The sequence below is a fragment of the Diplodia corticola genome, assembly GCF_001883845.1.
Source record: "Diplodia corticola strain CBS 112549 chromosome Unknown scaffold4, whole genome shotgun sequence".
Taxonomy (NCBI): Eukaryota; Fungi; Ascomycota; class Dothideomycetes; order Botryosphaeriales; family Botryosphaeriaceae; genus Diplodia; species Diplodia corticola.
Genome location: NW_017971483.1, coordinates 720807 through 739936, shown reverse-complemented (window position 1 = coordinate 739936; position 19130 = coordinate 720807). Strand labels below are relative to the sequence as shown.

Genomic DNA, 19130 nt, shown 5'->3' with positions numbered 1-19130 from the left:
CCATTGCCCGTGTGCGATAGACGTAGGTGAGCCGATTCCATTCGTCACACGCTGTGGCTCTGGGCACACACTCTATTGCCGCGGCTCTTGAGGATGATAGCCTCGCGCTGTCCGCGGCCCCGCTGTTTCAAGCATGAAAAGGGGGTTCGGGGATGGCACCCATATCGGTGATGGTGCTTGTACCCTCTTTTGACGCCATGGCGCAAATGTAGTTGTCAGTGTACCGGAGTCATCCCTTTGCCAGTTGCACATGTTTCCAATCCTGTGAGATGCATTTCGTATGGCTCAATTAGTCTGCAACAGTGACCACATCATCTCCTATGCGCTGATGGGGAAATGCACAACCTCCCTACCTCCCATAAGGACCAGTCACCTTGGACGCCGTCACAACCTCCCTACCTCCCATAAGGACCAGTCACCTTGGACGCCGTCACAACCTCCCTACCTCCCATAAGGACCAGTCGCCTTGGACGCCGTCACCCCCTCCCCCCTCGCGGTGCTCAGGACGCTGTTGAAGTAATTCGGGATGGCCATCATGTCGGCGGCAACGGAGATCATGTGGAAGCCCTTTTGCGAGTACTCGTAGCCCTGCTCGCCCGAGGTGCAGTAGATACCCGTGCGCTTGCCGCTGTCGCCCGCGGCCTTGTGGATGCGCTCGATGGCAGCCTTGAGGTTGTCATGCATGGTGCCATCGAGAATGGGGTGGCCGATGTTGTTGCCGAGGTCGAAGGGGCCGATGAGCAGGACGTCGATGCCTGGGACGGACGCGATCTCGTTGACCTGGGGGCGAAGTCAGACACAACGGTCGTTTCTGCGTGGGTGGGCACACCGCTCGTACGTTTTCCAGGGCCTCTTTGGTCTCGATCTGGGCGATGGTGACCAGGGCGTCGTTCGCCTGCAGCAGGTACTCGGCGGTGCTCTGGTTGGAGAACTTGGCCATGGGGAACGGAGAGCCGAAGCCGCGCGTGCCCTGAGGAGGGAACTTGGCTGATGTCACGAGCTTGCGGGCATCGTCTGCCGTGTACAGAAGGGGGACAATGATGCCATGAGCACCGGCATCAAGGGCACCTGCAAGCTGAATGAGCCATGTTTACTGGGCGTGTGCAAGATGAGGGTGCTGACGCTTGACCATCCATCCCTCATTGGCCGGGATGCGGACAAGAGGGCTCACGCCACAAGCGGCAATTGCTGCCACACATTCATGCATTTGGCCATCTGGAGGCGAGTCAGATCAACTGGCGACGAGGGATTCGGGATTCGCACCGTCGATGTTTCCATGCTCCGTGTCGACGCAGATCCAGTCCATGTTGGCGCTGGCAATGGCGCGGGAGTGGTTGGAGCCCGGCAGCATCTGGATGCCATGTTATTGCGCAGGCTTTGTTGTAGGGTAAGGCGGGCGGCTTCTTACCTGCCATGCACCAAAGCTGGCGCCACCCTTCCTGAGGGCGTTCTGAAAGCGGTTTGCGGCCTGCATGTTCGACGGTGGTTCTTTTGAGTAGCAATTGTGGGAGAGGGAGAAAGGGATGATGTATTCGAGGAAAGACAGAAGTAGTCACCCCGCACCCGCTCGGCAACGAACCCCACGTCGTTCGCTGTAGCATCCTGCCGACGAACCGGAGGAACAGTACGGACTAGGCATTTTCAAACGCCGTTCTGCGTCGATTTCACTCGGTCGTGTCCTTCTCCGCCTCTTCCATCAGCGCCTCGACCTGCTCTTCTTTGAAGCGATGCATCAACTTCGGTGCTGCAGTGGTCGTCTCCTGGCCGTCGTTTGCCGGCATCTTTTCCACGTGAATCTGCGTCACCGTGAGCCATGACGGCGTCGAATTGGGTGGGCTCTGGCTTACCACGGGCGTGTCGAACTCGTAGACGTCCTTCCACTTCTGCTGGCCGGGCGCCATGACGTCGATCTCGGTGTACTCGAAGGGGCGCTTGTCCCACACGTTTGACAGCACGCCCTTTGCATTGTCGCACAGCGCGCAGCCCTGGCGCGTGAAGAGGGTGAGTCGGCAGGCGCGCTGCAGCAGACGCGCGGTTGGGGCGAACATGGCGGGGAGCGACTGGTGGTGACAGTGGCCGAGATGCGGCGGGGTTAGCGCACAGCCTGCCGGTCCGGGGCAACCAAGAAACAAGCAGACACCGAATCATTCGAACGCCGCCCGGGCGGTGAGGCTGGTCCACCAGCCAGCCCAGCCAGCCCTACCACCTTCGCTTTCTCGAACTTTCTCACGTCACTGCCTTGCTCGTCCACGAACCCCGGCCCGCGCGAGCATTCCCGTCTTACAACCCTCAACTCCCACCACCTTTCTTTCCCGCCTGTCTTGCCAATCGCCCCAGATCCGCCCTCCAAGCCACCTCTCATCCGTCACCCGCCTTTTCCTCACCAACAATGACCAAGAAGTGCGTCCACAAGGGCTGCGGCAAGGTCTACGAAGACGACGCCGAGCCCTGCGTCTACCACCCCGGCCCACCCGTCTTCCACGAGGGTCAAAAAGGTACGCCGCCATCCACTCCCCAGTCCAAACAACCACAACAACAACAAAAACACCCGACTAACCGCTTCCCTCCCCCCTTCTCCACCCACTACAGGCTGGAAATGCTGCAAACCCCGCGTCCTCACCTTTGACGAATTCCTCGCCATCCCGCCCTGCACCACAGGCACGCACTCGGACGTCGACGACACGCCCGCCCCCGCCGCCCCCACCCCCGCCGACGAAGACGCCAAACCCAAACCCCACGCGGCCGAAGCTCCCGAGCCCACACCCGGCCACGACTCCTCCATCACCCTAGGCACGCACACGCCCGCGCGCATCCCGACCAACGCCGCGCCGACGCCCACGCGGTCCCCTGCACCCGAAGAGGAATCAGACGAAGACGACGACGACACGGCGGCGATCCCGGACGGGGCGGTGTGCAAGCGCAAGGCGTGCGGGGCGACGTATTCGGCGGCGGCGGGGAGGGGAGACGAGGAAGGCTGCGTGCATCACCCGGGGGCGCCGATATTCCACGAGGGCAGCAAGGGGTACAGCTGCTGCAAGCGGCGGGTGCTGGAGTTTGACGAGTTCATGAAGATTGGGGGGTGTGCGACCAAGGCGCGGCATTTGTTTGTGGGGAGCAAGAAGAAGGGGAAGGGTGAGGATGAGGACGATGTCGTCGAGAGCGTGCGGTAAGCCATGTGCCACTACTCCTCCTCCCCCACCAAAACCCCCCAAAAAGAGAAAGAGGGGAAAAGAAAAAAAAAAAGCTAACCACCTCCCCCACCCACAGATCCGACTTCTACCAAACCCCCACCACGATCATCGCCTCCCTCTTCCTCAAGAAGATCGACCCCGCCTGCAGCACCGTCGCGCTGCGCGCCGACGGCGTCGCGCTCGACCTCCGCACGGCGGACCGCCGCCGCCACGCCGCCGACCTGCGCTTCTTCGCCGCCGTCGACCCCGCCCGCTCCGCCTACCGCGTCATGGGCACCAAGCTCGAGCTCGAGCTGCGCAAGGCCGTCGACGGCCAGACGTGGCCCGTGCTGCGCGCCGACGATCCGCGCACGGGGGAGATCATTCAGGTGGGGAGGGCGGGGAGGGTGTAGGGTGGGCGGTGAGCACTAGTCCTTTGTGTGTGGTTGAGGGCTGGGCGGCCGGGCGCGGGACGCGGGGCTGGGGAAAAGTGAGAGCGATGTTGGGTTGGGTTGGGCTGGTGCAGAGTCGATTTGATCGATTTGGCAGTGGGCGTTTGAAGGGGAAAGGGAAAGGGACGACGGAAAGAAAAGAAAAAAAAATGGTGGGACGAGACGAGTGACGAGTAGACGACTGGACGTAAAAAAAAAAGTGTAATGACGATGCATCCGACGATAGCGTTAAGAAGACGGCGACGATGTGAGCTCTCGGTATGGAGGAACAGAAAGTGTAACTCCTTTTGGTTTTTTTTTCTCCTCTTGAAGACTAGTAGGGAAATAAAATTCAACTTGGGAGGCAAGTAGCACTGCTCACAGCACGTCTGTAACCTGCAGGCTCCGTCCGAGGCCAAGTTCCTCCATGAAGAAAACCGAAAGAATCTCGCAGGTGCGCGAATGCGTGGTAACTTCGATCAAAGTTCAAGTTTCAACAAAAAACATTATTCAGTATATTTGACGTCGTTATGTAAATAAGTAGTATGTAGTCCAACGAGGCATAAATCGTCTTTGCGTACACCGCATAACATATATATAGACGGAAAAGTGCAACAACCATCATCCCTAAGAGAAGACTCGTACGAGGTGACAAAAAGAAAAAACTCCCCAGCTCCATGCATACACACACACACACACACACACACACACACACACACACACACACACACACACCAATTCCACCTCACGGTCTTTTGTGTTCCTTTCGTCACGTACAATAGTCAAAAGCACACCTGGGTATGGGAAAAGGCAACAACAACGCGAGCGCTCACGCACACGCGCACAACAAACCAACAACAACAACGAGCACCCCAACCCCAACCATTCTCTTCTCTTCTCCTCTCCACCCAATCATCCCCATTATTTTTTCCTTACCCTAATCTATCCCATCCTTTTTCCATTAATCAGTCTTCATTCCCACTCCCCCATTCCCCCGCACCTCCCTCAATCAATCAATCGAAATCACTCCTCCCCAAACGACGCCGGCTTCGTCGGCGCGTACGCGCTCCTCTCGCGGATCTTGGCGCCCTTGAGGTAGAAGAGGATGGGGACGGGCACGAGCACGGCGGCGACGCAGCCGAGCAGCGTGCCGGCCCACTGCACGCCCATGCCCTGGAACATGTACGTCGCGAAGAGGGGGAAGCCGGCGCCGCACAGCGAGCGGAGGAACGTGTTGGCGGCGATGGCCGAGGCGGCGAACTGGGGCAAGCGAGCGTCAGCATGGGTAAACCACGTTTTCCACTAGGGGAAGGCAAGGGACGAGAGATCTCAAAAAAAAAAAAAAAAAAAGCAACTCACCATCAGATACGCATCGACGAGGTAATTCAGGCTCTGCAAAAAAATCGCCATCAGGCCGAACCCGCTGCACAGGCCGGACAGGGTGGGCACGATCCAGTGGATGTCCTTCGTGTAGCCCGTCCACGCGAACCAGAACAGGCCGACGGAGAAGGCGACGCCGCCGACGATGACCTCGGGCAGGCGCCACTCCGGGATGGGCACGTCGTTGTTGGCGGCGAGCTTGCGCTGGTAGCCCGGCTGGCGGAGCACGATGAAGGTGCCCGCGAGCAGCTGGCCGACGATCATGCCGAAGTAGGGGAGCCCGCCGACGCCGAGGTTCATGCCGTGGATCTGCTGGAAGACGATGGGGTAGGCGGTGAGGAAGAGGTAGAGGATGCCGTAGACGAAGGCCTGGGAGGGAGTGATTTGTCAGTGGATTGGAGGGGTTTCAATGGGGGGGATGGGGGGAAGACTGACCATGTAGATGGAGAGGAGCAGCACGATGGGCTCGGTGACGAGCATGCGGAGAGGGCGGGAGAAGTTCTTCTCGACCAGCTCGCGGAAGTCGATTTCGATTTCCTCCTGCCTGGCGTGGATGCCCCAGTTCTTGGTCCGGCGGCGCAGCTCGGCGGCCTTGTTCACGAGGATGACGGGCGGGTACGTCTCCTGCAGGAAGAGGATGTTCAGGGCGAAGGCGAAGAAGCCCATGAACGAGACGATGTACTGGGTCCAGCGCCAGCCGAGGTAGGACATGGTGATGAAACCGCCGATGAAGGGGGCGAGCAGCGGGCCCGTGAAGACGGTCATGGAGAAGACGGTGATGGCGATGCCGCGGGTCCTGTTGTCGAACATGTCCGAGAAGACGGCGGCGACGGTGGTGAGAGGGCAGGCGCCGAAGAAGCCGCTCCAGAAGCGGCACAGGAGCACCGTCTGCAGGTCCTTGGCCGTGGCGCAGGCAATGAAGAAGATGGAGAAGCCAAAGGACGAGATGATCAGGGGTTTCCGTCGGCCGTACAGCTCAGAGCCTGGGGCCCAGAGGATGGGGCCGGTCGCGAAGCCCAGGACGTACAGGGAGACACCGAGGATGCCGACTTCGGTGCTGACGCCGAATTTGCCGGCCACGACGCGGGTGGCGGAGGAGAAAATGGAACTGCCAAAAGCAGCGACCATGGTGTAGTATCCCAGCATCACGGCCGTCGCGAGCTTCTTCTTCAATGGCCAGTTCTGGGCGTGCATTGGGTCATCCGGGCCGTCGAACTCGACGACATACTCCTCCCGATCCGGCAGCGGCGGCGGGAACGGCTTGCCGGCGCCGAAGTTGGGCAACGGCTTGTTCGACTTCCTACTCTTAAGGCTAGCACCGACGGTTCCGCTGTGCTGGCTCCGTGCGGTGTGGATCCTGCTCATGACGGTTGCGTTGCGCTCCAGGTCGGCCATGTTGTCCCTGGCGGTAGGCACTCTCGACATGCCAATCTCGCGGCGCTCCACCGAGTCGGCCGAGGCGTCGGATGAACTGCTGGAGGTGGTCGAGGAAGTGTGAGTGCGCTCCAGGGCCTCGTGCTGCTCCGCGGGCGACTTGACGCGGGCGGCATCCCGTTCGGCCTTTTCGATGAATTGGTCGGCGTTGTCCATCTCTGCGGTGTTGGCCGGGCGTGTCCAGGGGGGGGAAATGCCTTTGCTGTTGACGGAGCACGCGGATTTCGAATTCGCGGCCGAATTGGAGAGGACGGGACAGAGGAGAAGACAGAGCAAGGAAGCGGGAAAAGGCAGTAAATTTGGCCGCAGAGCTCGTATTAAAGGATTGCTCAGGTCACAGTAGCTGGGCGGCTGGCGACGGCAATTATTCTAAAAGCAGCCCTCGGCACTTGCAGATGGCAACCGCTGGAGGACTCCCGGGTTCCGCTAGGCAGAAGGTGGCCGTGCTCGGTGGGTCCTGGTCCGTGGCAGCCCAAGGAAAACGTCGTGCCGGTTGTTGGTCGGACGCAGCAAAGAGCGGTGTTATCAGGAGGTTTTTCGTGAGGTGTTCGCCACTCGGCCGTCTGCTCGAAAAATCTCGAATGCTCGGCGCTGTGCAGGGGTACTGACGGCAGAGGCGAAGCCCGCCGGAACGCTTCCGCCCTGGTCTCTGCCCGGCGGCCGGCGATGTCCCGCGAGGGCCAGGGGAGCGGCGGCGGTAGGGCGGCTGTGGCTGAGGAAAGGCGAGTGGGCGTCGTCCTTCGCGTCGGGTTTATCTGCTGGCAGAAAATCTCGAAGCTTGGCCCACCGGCAGATCGGGTCGGCGCGCGTCACAGGTCTGCCTCTGCCATGAGCAGTCGATGAGCAGTCGATGAGCAGCCGTCAACTCGCCTTTATATCCACCACCATCCACGCCCGTCCCGCCTAGCTTGCTCGAGCTAAACACGCAGTACCCCTCCTCTGTTGCAACGCTCCTTGCCGCGTCGACAATGTTGCCGATTGGTGTGCCAGGCGCGCCGTCTTGATGACTTCTCCAGCAGGAGCGCCACCGACCCCTTGGTAAGCAAATGGCGGAATCCTCCTAACTCCGTCGAGCAGCCCGGTCGTGGTGCGCACGCGCCTTTGGCTACGGTGTGGGAGCTCCAAGCAGCTGCTGCTCAGCGCGCTAGCCTGTGATCCGTACTGCCCAGAAAGCCCGTCTCTTGATCCGTGTCTCACGGGCCGAGCACGCTTGCGCCGACCCGTCTCGTGCGAGAGAAACACCTCTCTGCCCGAGTCCCGAGTCCTTTATCAGTCAGCCCTCGCCTCTTCCATTGCCCCGCCCTGCGCCCGACCCTGCTGCCTGCATGGCCGGACCTGCGTTTCCCACGCAATGCAACCCCGTGAGCCATGTATCATTGATCAGCGATCGCACGCCTGATTCGTGAAGCTCTCGTCGACTCGTCTTTGCGGCCCGGCCCGGGATCGATCGGAATGGCGATTGGAGCAGCTACCACGCCTACTCTTGCTTGACTGTTCAGGTACGGGACCCTCGCGTCTCCACACGCCGTTTCCACATGGCGCTTGCTGCAAACTTTCGGCTGCCGCCGCTTGCAGAATGCGGAAACATTGCCCAGAATGCCAAGCACTAGTCTCGACTCTGCGTCTGGGGAAACGCATCATTCGCTTCTCCACACTCACGGAACACTTCGTATCGCTAACGGCGGCCTAGCTGATTCGGAGAAAAGAGTTGTCTGCCTCGCATATTACGTAGTCATTCTTACAGTTACATCTTCAGCGCGTATTGGGCGAGCCATTACCAGCAAACAAGTAGTACAGGACCCGACAACACCATCGGCTCAGCCACAAGCAACATGCCACCGTCGTCGGCCTGAGAACACTTACGTAAGAATTTAGGACATCATGTCCGACGTGCTCATCGTATCCGTGTCCACCGTTGCTGAACCATACGTTGTAGAAGGCGTCGCCGCAAGGATGTCATCCAGCAATTTCCGTGGATCGCCGTCCGCGTCCACTCCCACATCAGCAGCCAGAAAAGCCCTCGCAATGCACTCGGCCTCTTCCAGTTCAGCTCTTTCGTGCGCCGGCATCACCGAACATGCCGCGACAAGATCCTCTCCCTTCACCGACATGAGTATCAGCTGCTCGGCACGCGCCACAACCTCTCTGCTGATGCCATTCAATGCCGCGCACATGCTTCCAAAGCTCGACACACTACGGCCGAGTCGGAAATTGTACAAATAGGTGATCTGCTCATCAATGCTGGTCCTGTCCTCATCAACACGAACCTCCATGTGGCCGAACTGCAGAGCTGCATGGTGGACGAGGTAGCCCTCCTCGAATATCTCGTGAAAGTGAGTTGCTCCGAGCACCTTTGGGCACTTGTTTCCAAGCCCGAGGAGGTACTCGAACACGCCGCAAACAAGACCTGCCCCGTCATTTGCGCTTGTGCCCTTGCCGAATTCATCGAAGACGAGTAGGCTGCGAGGTGTAGCGAGGCTCAGCGCCAGTGAAACTTGTTGAACGTCAATCATGAATGCACTCTGGATCCGGGATACCGATTCGCGAGTCGCAATGCGTGTGAGTATCTTGTCCGTCAAGCCGATACGGGCCCTCTCCGCCGGGACAAAGCTGCCAATGTGCGCCATGTACACAATGAGAGCCACCTGCTTCATGTAGATGCTTTTGCCCGAGTAGTTGGGTCCGGTGAGCATTAGCACGTTCGGGCCGTCCATTGCGGCCGAGCTAGTGGGCGCGTTTGAACGCTCAGATGTCGCAATTCTCGAAGAGCTATGGCTGATCTCAACGTCAGGCTCACAATTACCAACGATCAAAGTGTCGTTTGCGACAAAAGAAGGAACTGTGAGCTCTTGCAGAATATGGCGGCCAGCTTTGATCTGGATGACATTGTCGTTGACTACTTTTGGTTTCATCAGTTTGTGCATTCTGGCACCTTGAGCAAGCGCCAGGAGCGCATCCAGCTCTGCGCAGATGTCTGACGCCTTGACGAAGACGTCTTCGAATTCTAGAACGTACTGCGCCAGGTCATGGGTGATTTCGATTTCCTTGTCGCAGATCAGACCGTGCAAGTCTCCGAAATGATCGTCCATTTCCCGCATGTTGTCATTCTTGTAGTAGACTTGCTCTTCGCTCGTGAACATGCGCTCCCACACATCCTGCTCCGACCCTTCGTACATTCCGTGGCCGGTGTCGGGATCCAGTGGCACAGTGATAAGGAATCCGATTTGAGGGAAGAAAATGACGTTGATACTGGCCCCGAGTACGGCAGGAATTTGTTCGGCTATGTGATTGGCGACTTGTGAAAGTAAGAGCTCGATCCCATCATACGTCTGCTTCATGCTGTCAAGCTCTTCATCGATCCCCATGCGGACAACGGTTCGGTGCTGATGCTCTGACTGCTCAAAGTCGATGATATCCGTAACCCGTCTTCCAACTTGGGCCAGCCTCTGAAATTCCACTGTTTCCAGGATGCGGTTCCTTAGCTCCAGGTGGGCACTTGCATTCATTTCCTGGAATGCGTCCTTTATCTTCAGCACGTGGTAGGCAAAGAGACGAATCCTTGCCCAAAGGCCGCTGGTGATGCCCTGCTTTTTGCCGGGGCCCACATTGACACCTTTTCGAAGGTTCACTGTCGTGACTCGCATGTTTTTAATTTTCTTCAGACTTTGCACGATCTGATCTACGGGTGCTGAGTTGTCCGGTCGGAGGAAGATGGAAATGGCGTCCAGACGTTTGTTGATGACGCCTAGATCGAGGCTTGGCCGGAGGAAGTACTGTCGTAGAAGTACCCTACCTTGAGGGGTCTTGGCGAGATAATGGAACAATCCATATACCGAGAGACCTTCCTTTGACCCTGATCTGGCTTTTGTCGGCCCCTGGTTATGTGAATGAGGGTGGGATTCAGATTGCAGGATTTGGAGTGATAGCAAGGTGTCCATGTTGACAAACCTGGACATGTTAGTGGATTACGGGCCTATAGAAAGATCTACCACTCACATGGTACTCATAAGGGTGAACATCTCGATGGTCGAGACGCGAAATAGACCAGCAGCGGCTCGATCACCTGGGAGGAAGGTAACAGCTCTGCGTCGCTGTATGTAGGCCAGAACAGCACCCGCGCAGCTCACAGATATCCTACTATCTAGGCTGATCCACCCTTGCAGTCTGAGTAAATGCTCCTGGCGGCCAAAATCTTCTCCATCGCCATAGGTGCCGTAGGCCTGAACGTCTCCAGGAATGGTAAACGTGACATTTGGTCCCCGATCAGACCCAATCTTCAGGTTTGTGAGCTTGCTCTTGCCTGACTCATAGTTGAATTCTGCCGTCGGACGAATTTCGAGGATGTATGGGAGGGCAAACTGATCATCTGCAGGCCCAAGGTAAGTAGAGGTCATTATCAAGCCCGGCCAGGCCCGGAACAAGCCTACTAGAACCATCGGTGGAACCAAGACTCCTCCGTTCGGGGTCTAGCTTGTCCAAAATCGAATCGTCAGCCCTTGTAGAGACGAGCACAATGGTTGGGTTGATCTGAAGTTTGACTGTAGAGCGAGGTCAGTAAGCTGTGCAGCTATGCAGATGAAGGTGAGCTTACGGATGTCAATGGTCTCCACGTCCCCCAACTTCACATCCTCCATCAGGTAAAGCTTCTCTTCTCGAGCAACGTAGTAAGAGCATCCCACCGTTTTCCGTTCTCTGATGTCTACAGCCATGATTATTTCGTCAAGCGCGTCAATGTCAGCATCTGTCGCGTCAACCAGACGATCGAGAAGTGCCGACTGAGCCACTGATGGTGCGTCTGACGTTGGTACCGGAGAAGACCGCCATTGCACGACTCTCGGTGCGAATGCTTGCGGAGTTGGGGTTGAAGAAAGCTGCGATGGCCTCAAGGCAGACGCGCGTGCAGAAGTGCTGCTATGCAGTGAACGGCCGGAGGAGACACTGGGTGCGCCTGACCCCAACCTTTGGCGCTTGTGTGCTCTGAACGCCATGATCCACACGTTGAGAGATACAAGTGGCTTTACCGTGCGAGTCGTGAGGTGTGAAGCAGGGAATCGGCCGTCATGTGTGGAAAGAGTGAGAAATGAAATTTTGGGTGAGTGAGAATTTAAGGTTGGAGAAAGCGCGACAGTGAGACGACTTGCGGGTACCTAGGCAGGTACGCCGCGACAAACTAAGCATCCACCCGTCTGGACGCATCATGCGTCATACGCAGCAATGGGTGCAGCCTGTCTGGGCAAGTGCCGATTGCTCTTTCCCAAAATCCCGTCCTTGCTCAAAGCGACCGGGTCCGATTAGCTGGCCATGCCACGATCCCAGTCGCCCGAGGCCCTCCTCAAACCCCCTCTCCTCCTCACCCCGAATTTTTCTTTCGTTACAGCAGGAATGAGCAATACAGAAAACAAACCTGGAGTGCGAGGGAAGAGGTTTCGGTCGCCTTTGCAACTGCGCCGAATTGCATCATATTGTGTTTTGGATTCATCTACAGCATATCTCACGGACCGCAGCTCACATCCGGGTATGTGACTCACTGAGTAGAAGCAGCTTTGTCATGGCTAGGTGCGCCATGCTGCTTGCCATACTTCCACACTTTTCCCTCCAAGTCGGGCTGGATAAACAGCCACGCGATGCTCGTCGCCCAGCTGAACAAAGTGTCGACGAACCAGTTGTTTCTCGGGCTTCCAGTCAGACTACCTGCTCTCATAGCCTTGGCCAACAAATTGGTAGCGATGAGGTAATAGCCCTTCTCAAGCTCCTTGACGGCGACAGTCGCGACCTCATCCTCGGTTTGCGCCGGGTCGCCTTCTTCAAGGATCATGGTCACCGGATGCTTCACAGTTTGCTCAAACGTGTGACCCGGGGTGGTGATTGTTCCTGGACAGACGCAGTGAATCTTGATCTCCGGGGTGGGAGAGCCAGAACTGTGGAGCCGACCACCGTTGTATAGCTGTACTTCCTGGCGCAGCGAGTCGGCAAGATTGCGAAGAGCAGCTTTGGCAGGGCTGTACGGAGCGTAGCCCGCAACACCGACGAACGCAGCGCTTGAAGAAGTTATGATGAAGTGACGAGGAAGCGGGGTCTTAGTGTCGGCGGGAGCAGCTTGCTTCGTCCATGCTTTCAAGGTCGATTGAGCCAGGAATACAGCGGCGAAATAGTTGATGTCCATCTGTTGCCGCAGCTCTTCCACGGGTGCGTCCAACAGTAGCCTCGGGATGGACATACCCGCATTCGCCCATACAATATCCGGGGCTTGATTATTGTTCCATGTCGTCACCTCCGCGAGGACTCGGTCGTTCTCTTCGGGCTTCGTTACATCGGCGCTGATATAGTGAAAACGTTGGGACGGTTTGACTTTGGCGGCCTGGTACTGTCAGCGGAGGGGTTCGTCATGGGATGCGGCTATTCAATGTGTAGCTGTACCGAAATGTACTCGAGAGCTTCTTCCAGCCTCTTCGCGTTGCGTGCGACGATGACCACATTAGCACCTTTTTGTGCAAGCAGCTTTCCGAGGCCTCTGCCCATTCCTTGTGAGCCGCCAGTGATCACAACAGTCTGGCATCATGTCAGCGTACAATGCTGCCTACCAGAAGAGGTGCGTTACCCTGCCATCGACCTGGAAGTGGTTCTTCCTGCTGAAAAGTCCCATGATGTCCGCGGCGAGAACGAGGAAAAAAACCACAAGGAGCGAGGAAGCGGTCTGCAAGCCGAGAGCCATTTGGGAGAGACCGAAGCGTTGTCACGCCGCGAAGGAGAAATTTGGGGGCGACAGGTAGCTTGACGCGCTCATCCATGGCCGAAAGCTCGGGGCAGCAGCGCGCGGGGGCCACTTGCGCTAATGAGCTCGCTCACCGCCCGCGGCAAAAAAGTTGCGCGCGCAAATACAATCTCTCAGCGCGCCGGGGCGAACTCACGCTGCACATCGGCCCTCGCTCCGCCCTCCCACAACCGCCATGGCAAAGAAGAGAAAGGCCTCCGGCCAGCCCAAGCCGACCAACCCCGATGCACAGAACTCAAAGCTGGCCATCAGCACCTATCAAGATGTCGCCGATTCCGAAGACGAATTCCACATCAACCGTGACAAGATACTGCTGGACGAAGGCCCCGACGCCAAAAGGCGGCGGAAATGGCAGGAACAAGGTATGCACTCGCCACGTTGCGCAAGGAATTTCTAGCGCACTCTCTAAACTCTCATCAGATCAGCTCCTCGAACCATCCGATGAAGAGGTCCTCAACTACGACGAGCAATCAGACGACGAAGAGGACGGGGATGATTACGATGAGCCTGCTGGCGGAAAAGATGCGGCATCTGACTATTCCGGCTCAGAGGCACCCGCCGGAGAAGAGGACGAAGAGGACGACGAGGCTTGGGGTGCGTCAAAGAAGGATTACTACGGCGCCGATGCCATAGAGACGGAAGAGAATGCGCTCGAGGAGGAGAAAGAAGCAATTCAAACACAAAAAAAGCAGTTGGAGCGCATGACTGAGGCCGACTTTGGCTTCGACGAGTCGGAATGGCTGGACGCGGACAAAGACGAGGACGAAGAGGCAGACGGTGAGGTGGTCACGGAGATTCTGCCGCAGCTGCAAGTCACGGATGATATGGGCCCCGTCGAGCGACTGAAACTACTCAAGACAAGATACCCCGAGTTTGAGCCGCTGTCAAAGGAGTTCCTCGACCTGCAGCCTCTGCACAATGAGCTTGCGCTTGCTGCCGCCGCCGCTCGGAAAATGCAGCAGCAACGAGCTGCCAGGACCACGACGCAGACCAAGACTCTCAAGACGCCGGCTGCAGTAATCAAGTACAGGGCGCTGGCTGCGTATCTCGCAGCATTGACCATGTACTTCGCTCTGCTCACCTCGACATGCACAGCTGCAGACGCAAAGGCCGTGGCTCTGTCGCCTACCGAGCTGCGAGACCACCCAGTCATGGAGGGCTTGGTGCAATGCCGCGAGCTCTGGAACACGGTGAAGGACCTCTCGATCGCAAACAAGATCGCCGACAGCGATACGAGCAACGAGCTGGAGGCTATTGAGGAGGAGCCGAATGCCGACATCTCGCCCATGGACATCGAACCCCGCACTTCGGATGGGGCCATGGCGCCGCCAAAAACCAAGAGGAAGACTAAGACGCAACGTGCCGCAGAAGCCGCCCAAGCGGCAGCCGAAGCTAAGCGAGCCGAGCGCCTTCGTGCGACAGAAGAGGAGCTTGCCGCCCTGTCATCCCTTGCCGATAAGGATGCCCTGCGCAGGTCGAAGAAGACGACGAAATCCAAGAAGCCGTCAGCCGTCACTTTCGCCAACGATGAGGACTCGGACTTTGGCGATGAGACGGAGCTCAACAAGCACGAACTGGATGAGAAACTCCGGAAGAAGAAGAGCTTGCGTTTCTACACCTCGCAGATCGCGCAGAAGCAGAACAAGCGCGGCGCAGCGGGCAAGGATGTGGGCGGAGACGCCGACATTCCTTATCGCGAACGTTTGAGGGACCGCCAAGCCAGACTCAATGCTGAGGCAGAGAAGCGTGGAAAGAAGGCACTGGCACCAGATCAAGAACTCGGCGGCGAAAGCGACGACGAGGACAGACGGCAAGCGAAACAGCTGAGGGACGAAGCCGCCAGCGAGGACGAAGACTACTACGACATGGTGACGGCGCGCTCGAAGCAGAAGAAGGCCGACAAGGCGGCGGCAGCCGCGGCTTACGCGGAAGCTGCACGGAAGGGCGCGCAGGTCGTTGAGACGGAGGAGGTTGGGGCGGATGGAAAGCGCAAGATCACCTATGCCATCGCCAAGAACAAGGGTCTGACGCCGCATCGCAAGAAGGATGTGCGCAACCCGCGTGTCAAGAAGAAAAAGAAGTACGAGGAGAAGAAGAAGAAGCTGGGCAGCATCAGGCAGGTCTACAAGGGAGGCGAGGGTCGTGGTGGATACAAGGGAGAGTTGACGGGTATCAAGAAGGGCCTGGTCAAGAGTGTGAAGCTATAGCCATTTGTTCTATTGATTTGCCAGAAGGCTACCATTGGCTTGGCGCGAAGGAGTTTACTGCTTTTGTACACAAAATCCAGGCCATTTATTTTGTCAGGCCATCGGAGCACATGCAGCGTCTGTGCCTCTCGTGTATGTCTCTGTGGCTGGACAAATCATGTTCGGGGCAGTTATAACCGGCAGCCTCCTACCCCAGTCCGCCTCGATCCGCGGCGGCGGGAACTTGACCGACTCGCAACTGGGTCGCATGCGCTGTTGATCAACCTACCTCCACCGAAGGCGATCACAGGACATCGGGTGTTCCTGCGTTCTTCGCGTCCTCGTTCGTCACTGGTTGCTCCTGCTAGCCCCAGCGCCCCCCTTTGCCCGAGCGACGGAGAGTCACCGAAGTTGCGCTGCAGTAGCAGCCCGGCTGCCAGCGCCAAGTGCATCATGGGAACGTCACAGAAGCCGAACTTTCTCCTCCAGCCATCCCGGACCCCCAACACCCATGCCACCGGTCATGCTTTATGGCTTGCAGCGGATTTTATTATTGCATCCTGCCCCCCTCTCGCCCACTCACCCAGGAATTGCCAACCACCGCCAGCCTTTCCTCGACATCGCTGCCAATGAAATCTGCACAATAAACTTTTGAATCTCTTTTACCGCCAAAAAGACATCAGCGTAGACCCTGGACGACATCTGCCAGCTCTACTGAAGGCTACCGCTTCCCTCCCAAGCGGTCACCGCCACGGCGAGAAACCGAACGCTTCGACGACTCAGGCGTGACCGTGCAGACGGCGGAGCCAATCAGACGGCCACACGATTAGCAGGAGACGCAGAGGACACAGCTTGCAGCCCACCGCAGTAGCCTGCTTACCAGCTAGAAATTCGAAGGGCCGGGCTCCGAATGGGACAGGGCAGGACAGGACAGGACAGCATTGGAGCAGCAGCGGCCACAAAGTCCGCTGACCGGAACACTCTTGACTGTCCGTCGCACAAGCAATAAAATACCGCGGGGCCGCCTCCTCTTTCTATCCCGATTTGAAGTCTGAAAAGCGCCAATAAGCTGGCTTTGGCTGCATCACGCTCCCCTTTATAGTTTCGACCACAAAAAGCCCCCTCCCTCCCGAGGACTGTCGAACGATCCAACGATTCCATTGTTTCTTCCAGCGCGCTCTCTCTCTCTGTCTCTCTCTTTCCCACTCCCACTTCCCTCCCACCACGGAGCGATAACCCACACCACTCACCACTCACACCACACCACACCACACCACACAACCACCTACACCCACCTACACCCACCTACACCCACCTACACCCACCTACACCCACCAACAATGTCATCCATCCACACCACCCTCCTCCCCCCCCTCATCCACATCCAACAACCCTCCGCAACAACAACAACAACAACCCCCTTCGTCCTCGCCCTCGCGCTCGCGCTAGCGCTCCTCCTCCCAACAGCCACCTACCTCATCCACCGCGACTACCGCGCCTTCCTCTCGCTGGGCGCGGGCGGCACGCCGCAGACGTTCCTGTCGGGCTACCTGCGCGTGAAGCTGCTGTCCGTCTTCGCGCTGTCGTCGCCGCGCTCGCCGGCGCCCGTCCCCGCCGACCTGCGGCAGACGGGGTACCTGGTCGGTTCGTCCCTACCGGCGCGGCGGGGCCCGCGCCCCACGGTCGTGGGGATAGCGCCGCATCGGCAGACGACGCAGAGGGCTGGGGCGATGGATGGAGCAGCATCGGCGGAAGGAGCGTCGGCGTACGCGATGCTGGCGGCGCGGCTGCGGGCTCTGGCGCGCGATCCGGCGAACCACCTGGCGGAGGGGACGTCGTGTTTCGAGAAGCACGGGACGGGGCTGTTCAGCACGCGGCCGCTGACGCGGACGTGTCGCGGCGAGGTGTGCCACGTGCACGGCAGCGACGGCAGCCTGCACATGACGCTGTACCCGGGGGACGCGAAGCTGGTCATCGAGCGCGGGTGGGGGGAGCGGCATCCGATCGCGCGGGGGGGCTTCTTCTCGCGCTTCGTGCCGCGGCATTTCGTCATGGTGTATGCGCCGCGGGATGAGGGCGAGGTGGCGGTCGTGGCGAGGATCGTGGGGGCGGCGGTGTGGTGGGTGAGCGGGGTGTGTGTGGGGAAGGGGGAGGGGGAGGAGGAGGGCGGCGGTGTGAGGGACGATAGGGCGAGGTCGGAGGCGGATGCTTTGGTTGTGGAGGAGGTGAGGGAGGCGGGTGGGGAGGTGGATTGGAGGAGCGGGAAGGGGGTGTCGGAGGCGATGTTTTGCTCGGGGTGCCGGCAGAAGCAGTATGCGAGGATGCAGGCCTGTTCGTGAAAGGGGTTGGCGTGGAGGAGGTGTTTGCCAGCGCTGCGGGAACGTGTCGATTCGAGTGGGCGTTCGACTTGAAAATTAGACTGTGAAGCGCGTGCAAGGCGTTATGCTTTGATTGGAATCCAGCGGGAACATCTAGATTGCTAGCGGTCAGGTACGGTCAGGTTTATCAGTTTGCCAAAAGTTCGGGTTATGACGGCGTCGGTTTGGATTTTGGTTTCGAATCAATACAATTGAATGGACTTTTTTTTTCTCGTGTCGTTTACATGCATGTGGTCGTCCTCCATAGCCATTGACAAAACTGTAGTCAAGCCTACCAAATCATCAGCACTCGCAAGTATTGATCGAGATTCCCCGAGCAACTCACCTCAAGCCCTTACGAACCGCCAGACCAACCTAACTCCTTCCGCCCTCCCTAACCCAATTCGCAAAGTCCTGTCTCTTGCCCTACACACCCCATCCTCGTTAGCACGCAATGTTTCCAGACCAGCAAAAGAGCCAATCCACCCCAAAACATAGAAGAAAAAAACAAGAAAAAAAAAACAACGAAACTCACCCTCCCATCCCAAAACCCCACCCTATCCTCCGTGATCCACGCAAACGGATTGCCGCCCGGCACCTCGCCCTGCGCGACGTCCACCCTGCGCCCTTTTCCGACGCGGCGGCGCGCCTCCTCGCGCTCCGCCTCGCCCGCCCACCGGCTCCACTCGATGGGTTTCAGCGGCGCCGACGACAGCACGATGCCCGCCGCGACGAGCAGGACGGACAGCAGCGTCTCGGCGACGATGTCGGCGGGGAGCGAGGGGATGGACGACGACGACGACGACGGCGACGGCGCGGTTGTCGTCGAGTGGAGGGCTGAGTGCTCGTGTGCGGAGTAGACGCTGTAAAGGGGGGAGGGTTGCGCGGAAGGTTAGCTATGACGACGTGGGCTTGATGGTGGTGGTGGTGGTGAGGGTGGGTTTTGAGGGCGGCTGGCTGCGTGCGGGTTGGACCAGCTGGCCGATTGATTGGGGCATTTGGGAAGGGGAATGCGGGGACGTACGCGTGTGTGAGGAAGACGAGGCCGATGGCCACGAGGGCGTTGGAGAGGACGGCCATGGTGGTTGTTGTGGGCTGCGAATTGGAGGAGAGTGGTGGTGGAGAGGGTTTGGAGCTGATGCGATGCACTTCCCACGCGTTGTCGATGCCAAGACGGCTTGGTGACGCGCGACAATTCGGGGCCGCGGGGTCCAACGGTCCAACACACGCCCAAATGCCGGGTTTTGCATGCAGCCCCCGGCCCGGTTGACGGATCAGACCTGGAACCGACAGGTGTATTCGCCTAGTCGGTTCTAGATTCTGGTTGAGAGGTACGGCGTCAAGATCACCAGTGCAAGTACGAATAATCAAGTGTTGTGCCATCTTCATCTTTTTTTGTT

The 19130-nt window shown here is 58.4% G+C and overlaps 9 protein-coding genes across 9 annotated transcripts; 3 read left to right on the top strand and 6 right to left on the bottom strand.

The window, feature by feature from the left end:
- Window positions 1–441: 441 nt before the first annotated feature.
- BKCO1_4000218 (uncharacterized protein) lies at window positions 442–1474 on the bottom strand (the record flags this gene model as incomplete). Its single annotated transcript, XM_020275647.1, has 5 exons — window positions 442–780; window positions 839–1068; window positions 1123–1215; window positions 1264–1351; window positions 1409–1474. The coding sequence occupies 5 exons, from the start codon at window positions 1472–1474 to the stop codon at window positions 442–444; spliced, it is 816 nt and encodes a 271-aa protein (XP_020134195.1).
- Window positions 1475–1664: 190 nt separating this feature from the next.
- Window positions 1665–2048, bottom strand: BKCO1_4000217 (glutaredoxin domain-containing protein; the record flags this gene model as incomplete). Its single annotated transcript, XM_020275646.1, has 2 exons — window positions 1665–1796; window positions 1848–2048. The coding sequence occupies 2 exons, from the start codon at window positions 2046–2048 to the stop codon at window positions 1665–1667; spliced, it is 333 nt and encodes a 110-aa protein (XP_020134393.1).
- Window positions 2049–2389: 341 nt separating this feature from the next.
- On the top strand, window positions 2390–3583 carry BKCO1_4000216 (cord and cs domain protein; the record flags this gene model as incomplete). Its single annotated transcript, XM_020275645.1, has 3 exons — window positions 2390–2495; window positions 2590–3166; window positions 3268–3583. 3 exons carry the CDS (start codon window positions 2390–2392, stop codon window positions 3581–3583), a joined length of 999 nt encoding a protein of 332 aa, XP_020134392.1.
- A 1041-nt stretch (window positions 3584–4624) lies between these two features.
- On the bottom strand, window positions 4625–6571 carry BKCO1_4000215 (major facilitator superfamily transporter; the record flags this gene model as incomplete). The annotated part of the gene is made up of 3 exons (XM_020275644.1): window positions 4625–4861; window positions 4961–5350; window positions 5417–6571. The coding sequence occupies 3 exons, from the start codon at window positions 6569–6571 to the stop codon at window positions 4625–4627; spliced, it is 1782 nt and encodes a 593-aa protein (XP_020134395.1).
- A 1715-nt stretch (window positions 6572–8286) lies between these two features.
- BKCO1_4000214 (dna mismatch repair protein msh5) lies at window positions 8287–11124 on the bottom strand (the record flags this gene model as incomplete). The annotated part of the gene is made up of 4 exons (XM_020275643.1): window positions 8287–10363; window positions 10412–10781; window positions 10843–10953; window positions 11007–11124. 4 exons carry the CDS (start codon window positions 11122–11124, stop codon window positions 8287–8289), a joined length of 2676 nt encoding a protein of 891 aa, XP_020134394.1.
- An 815-nt stretch (window positions 11125–11939) lies between these two features.
- BKCO1_4000213 (3-ketosphinganine reductase) lies at window positions 11940–13127 on the bottom strand (the record flags this gene model as incomplete). The annotated part of the gene is made up of 3 exons (XM_020275642.1): window positions 11940–12773; window positions 12833–12964; window positions 13014–13127. 3 exons carry the CDS (start codon window positions 13125–13127, stop codon window positions 11940–11942), a joined length of 1080 nt encoding a protein of 359 aa, XP_020134383.1.
- A 235-nt stretch (window positions 13128–13362) lies between these two features.
- Window positions 13363–15394, top strand: BKCO1_4000212 (sas10 utp3 family protein; the record flags this gene model as incomplete). Its single annotated transcript, XM_020275641.1, has 2 exons — window positions 13363–13549; window positions 13608–15394. 2 exons carry the CDS (start codon window positions 13363–13365, stop codon window positions 15392–15394), a joined length of 1974 nt encoding a protein of 657 aa, XP_020134380.1.
- A 1319-nt stretch (window positions 15395–16713) lies between these two features.
- Window positions 16714–17712, top strand: BKCO1_4000211 (uncharacterized protein; the record flags this gene model as incomplete). The annotated part of the gene is made up of 1 exon (XM_020275640.1): window positions 16714–17712. The coding sequence occupies one exon, from the start codon at window positions 16714–16716 to the stop codon at window positions 17710–17712; it is 999 nt and encodes a 332-aa protein (XP_020134420.1).
- A 393-nt stretch (window positions 17713–18105) lies between these two features.
- On the bottom strand, window positions 18106–18810 carry BKCO1_4000210 (transmembrane protein 32 protein; the record flags this gene model as incomplete). The annotated part of the gene is made up of 3 exons (XM_020275639.1): window positions 18106–18156; window positions 18266–18593; window positions 18755–18810. The coding sequence occupies 3 exons, from the start codon at window positions 18808–18810 to the stop codon at window positions 18106–18108; spliced, it is 435 nt and encodes a 144-aa protein (XP_020134419.1).
- Window positions 18811–19130: the final 320 nt, after the last annotated feature.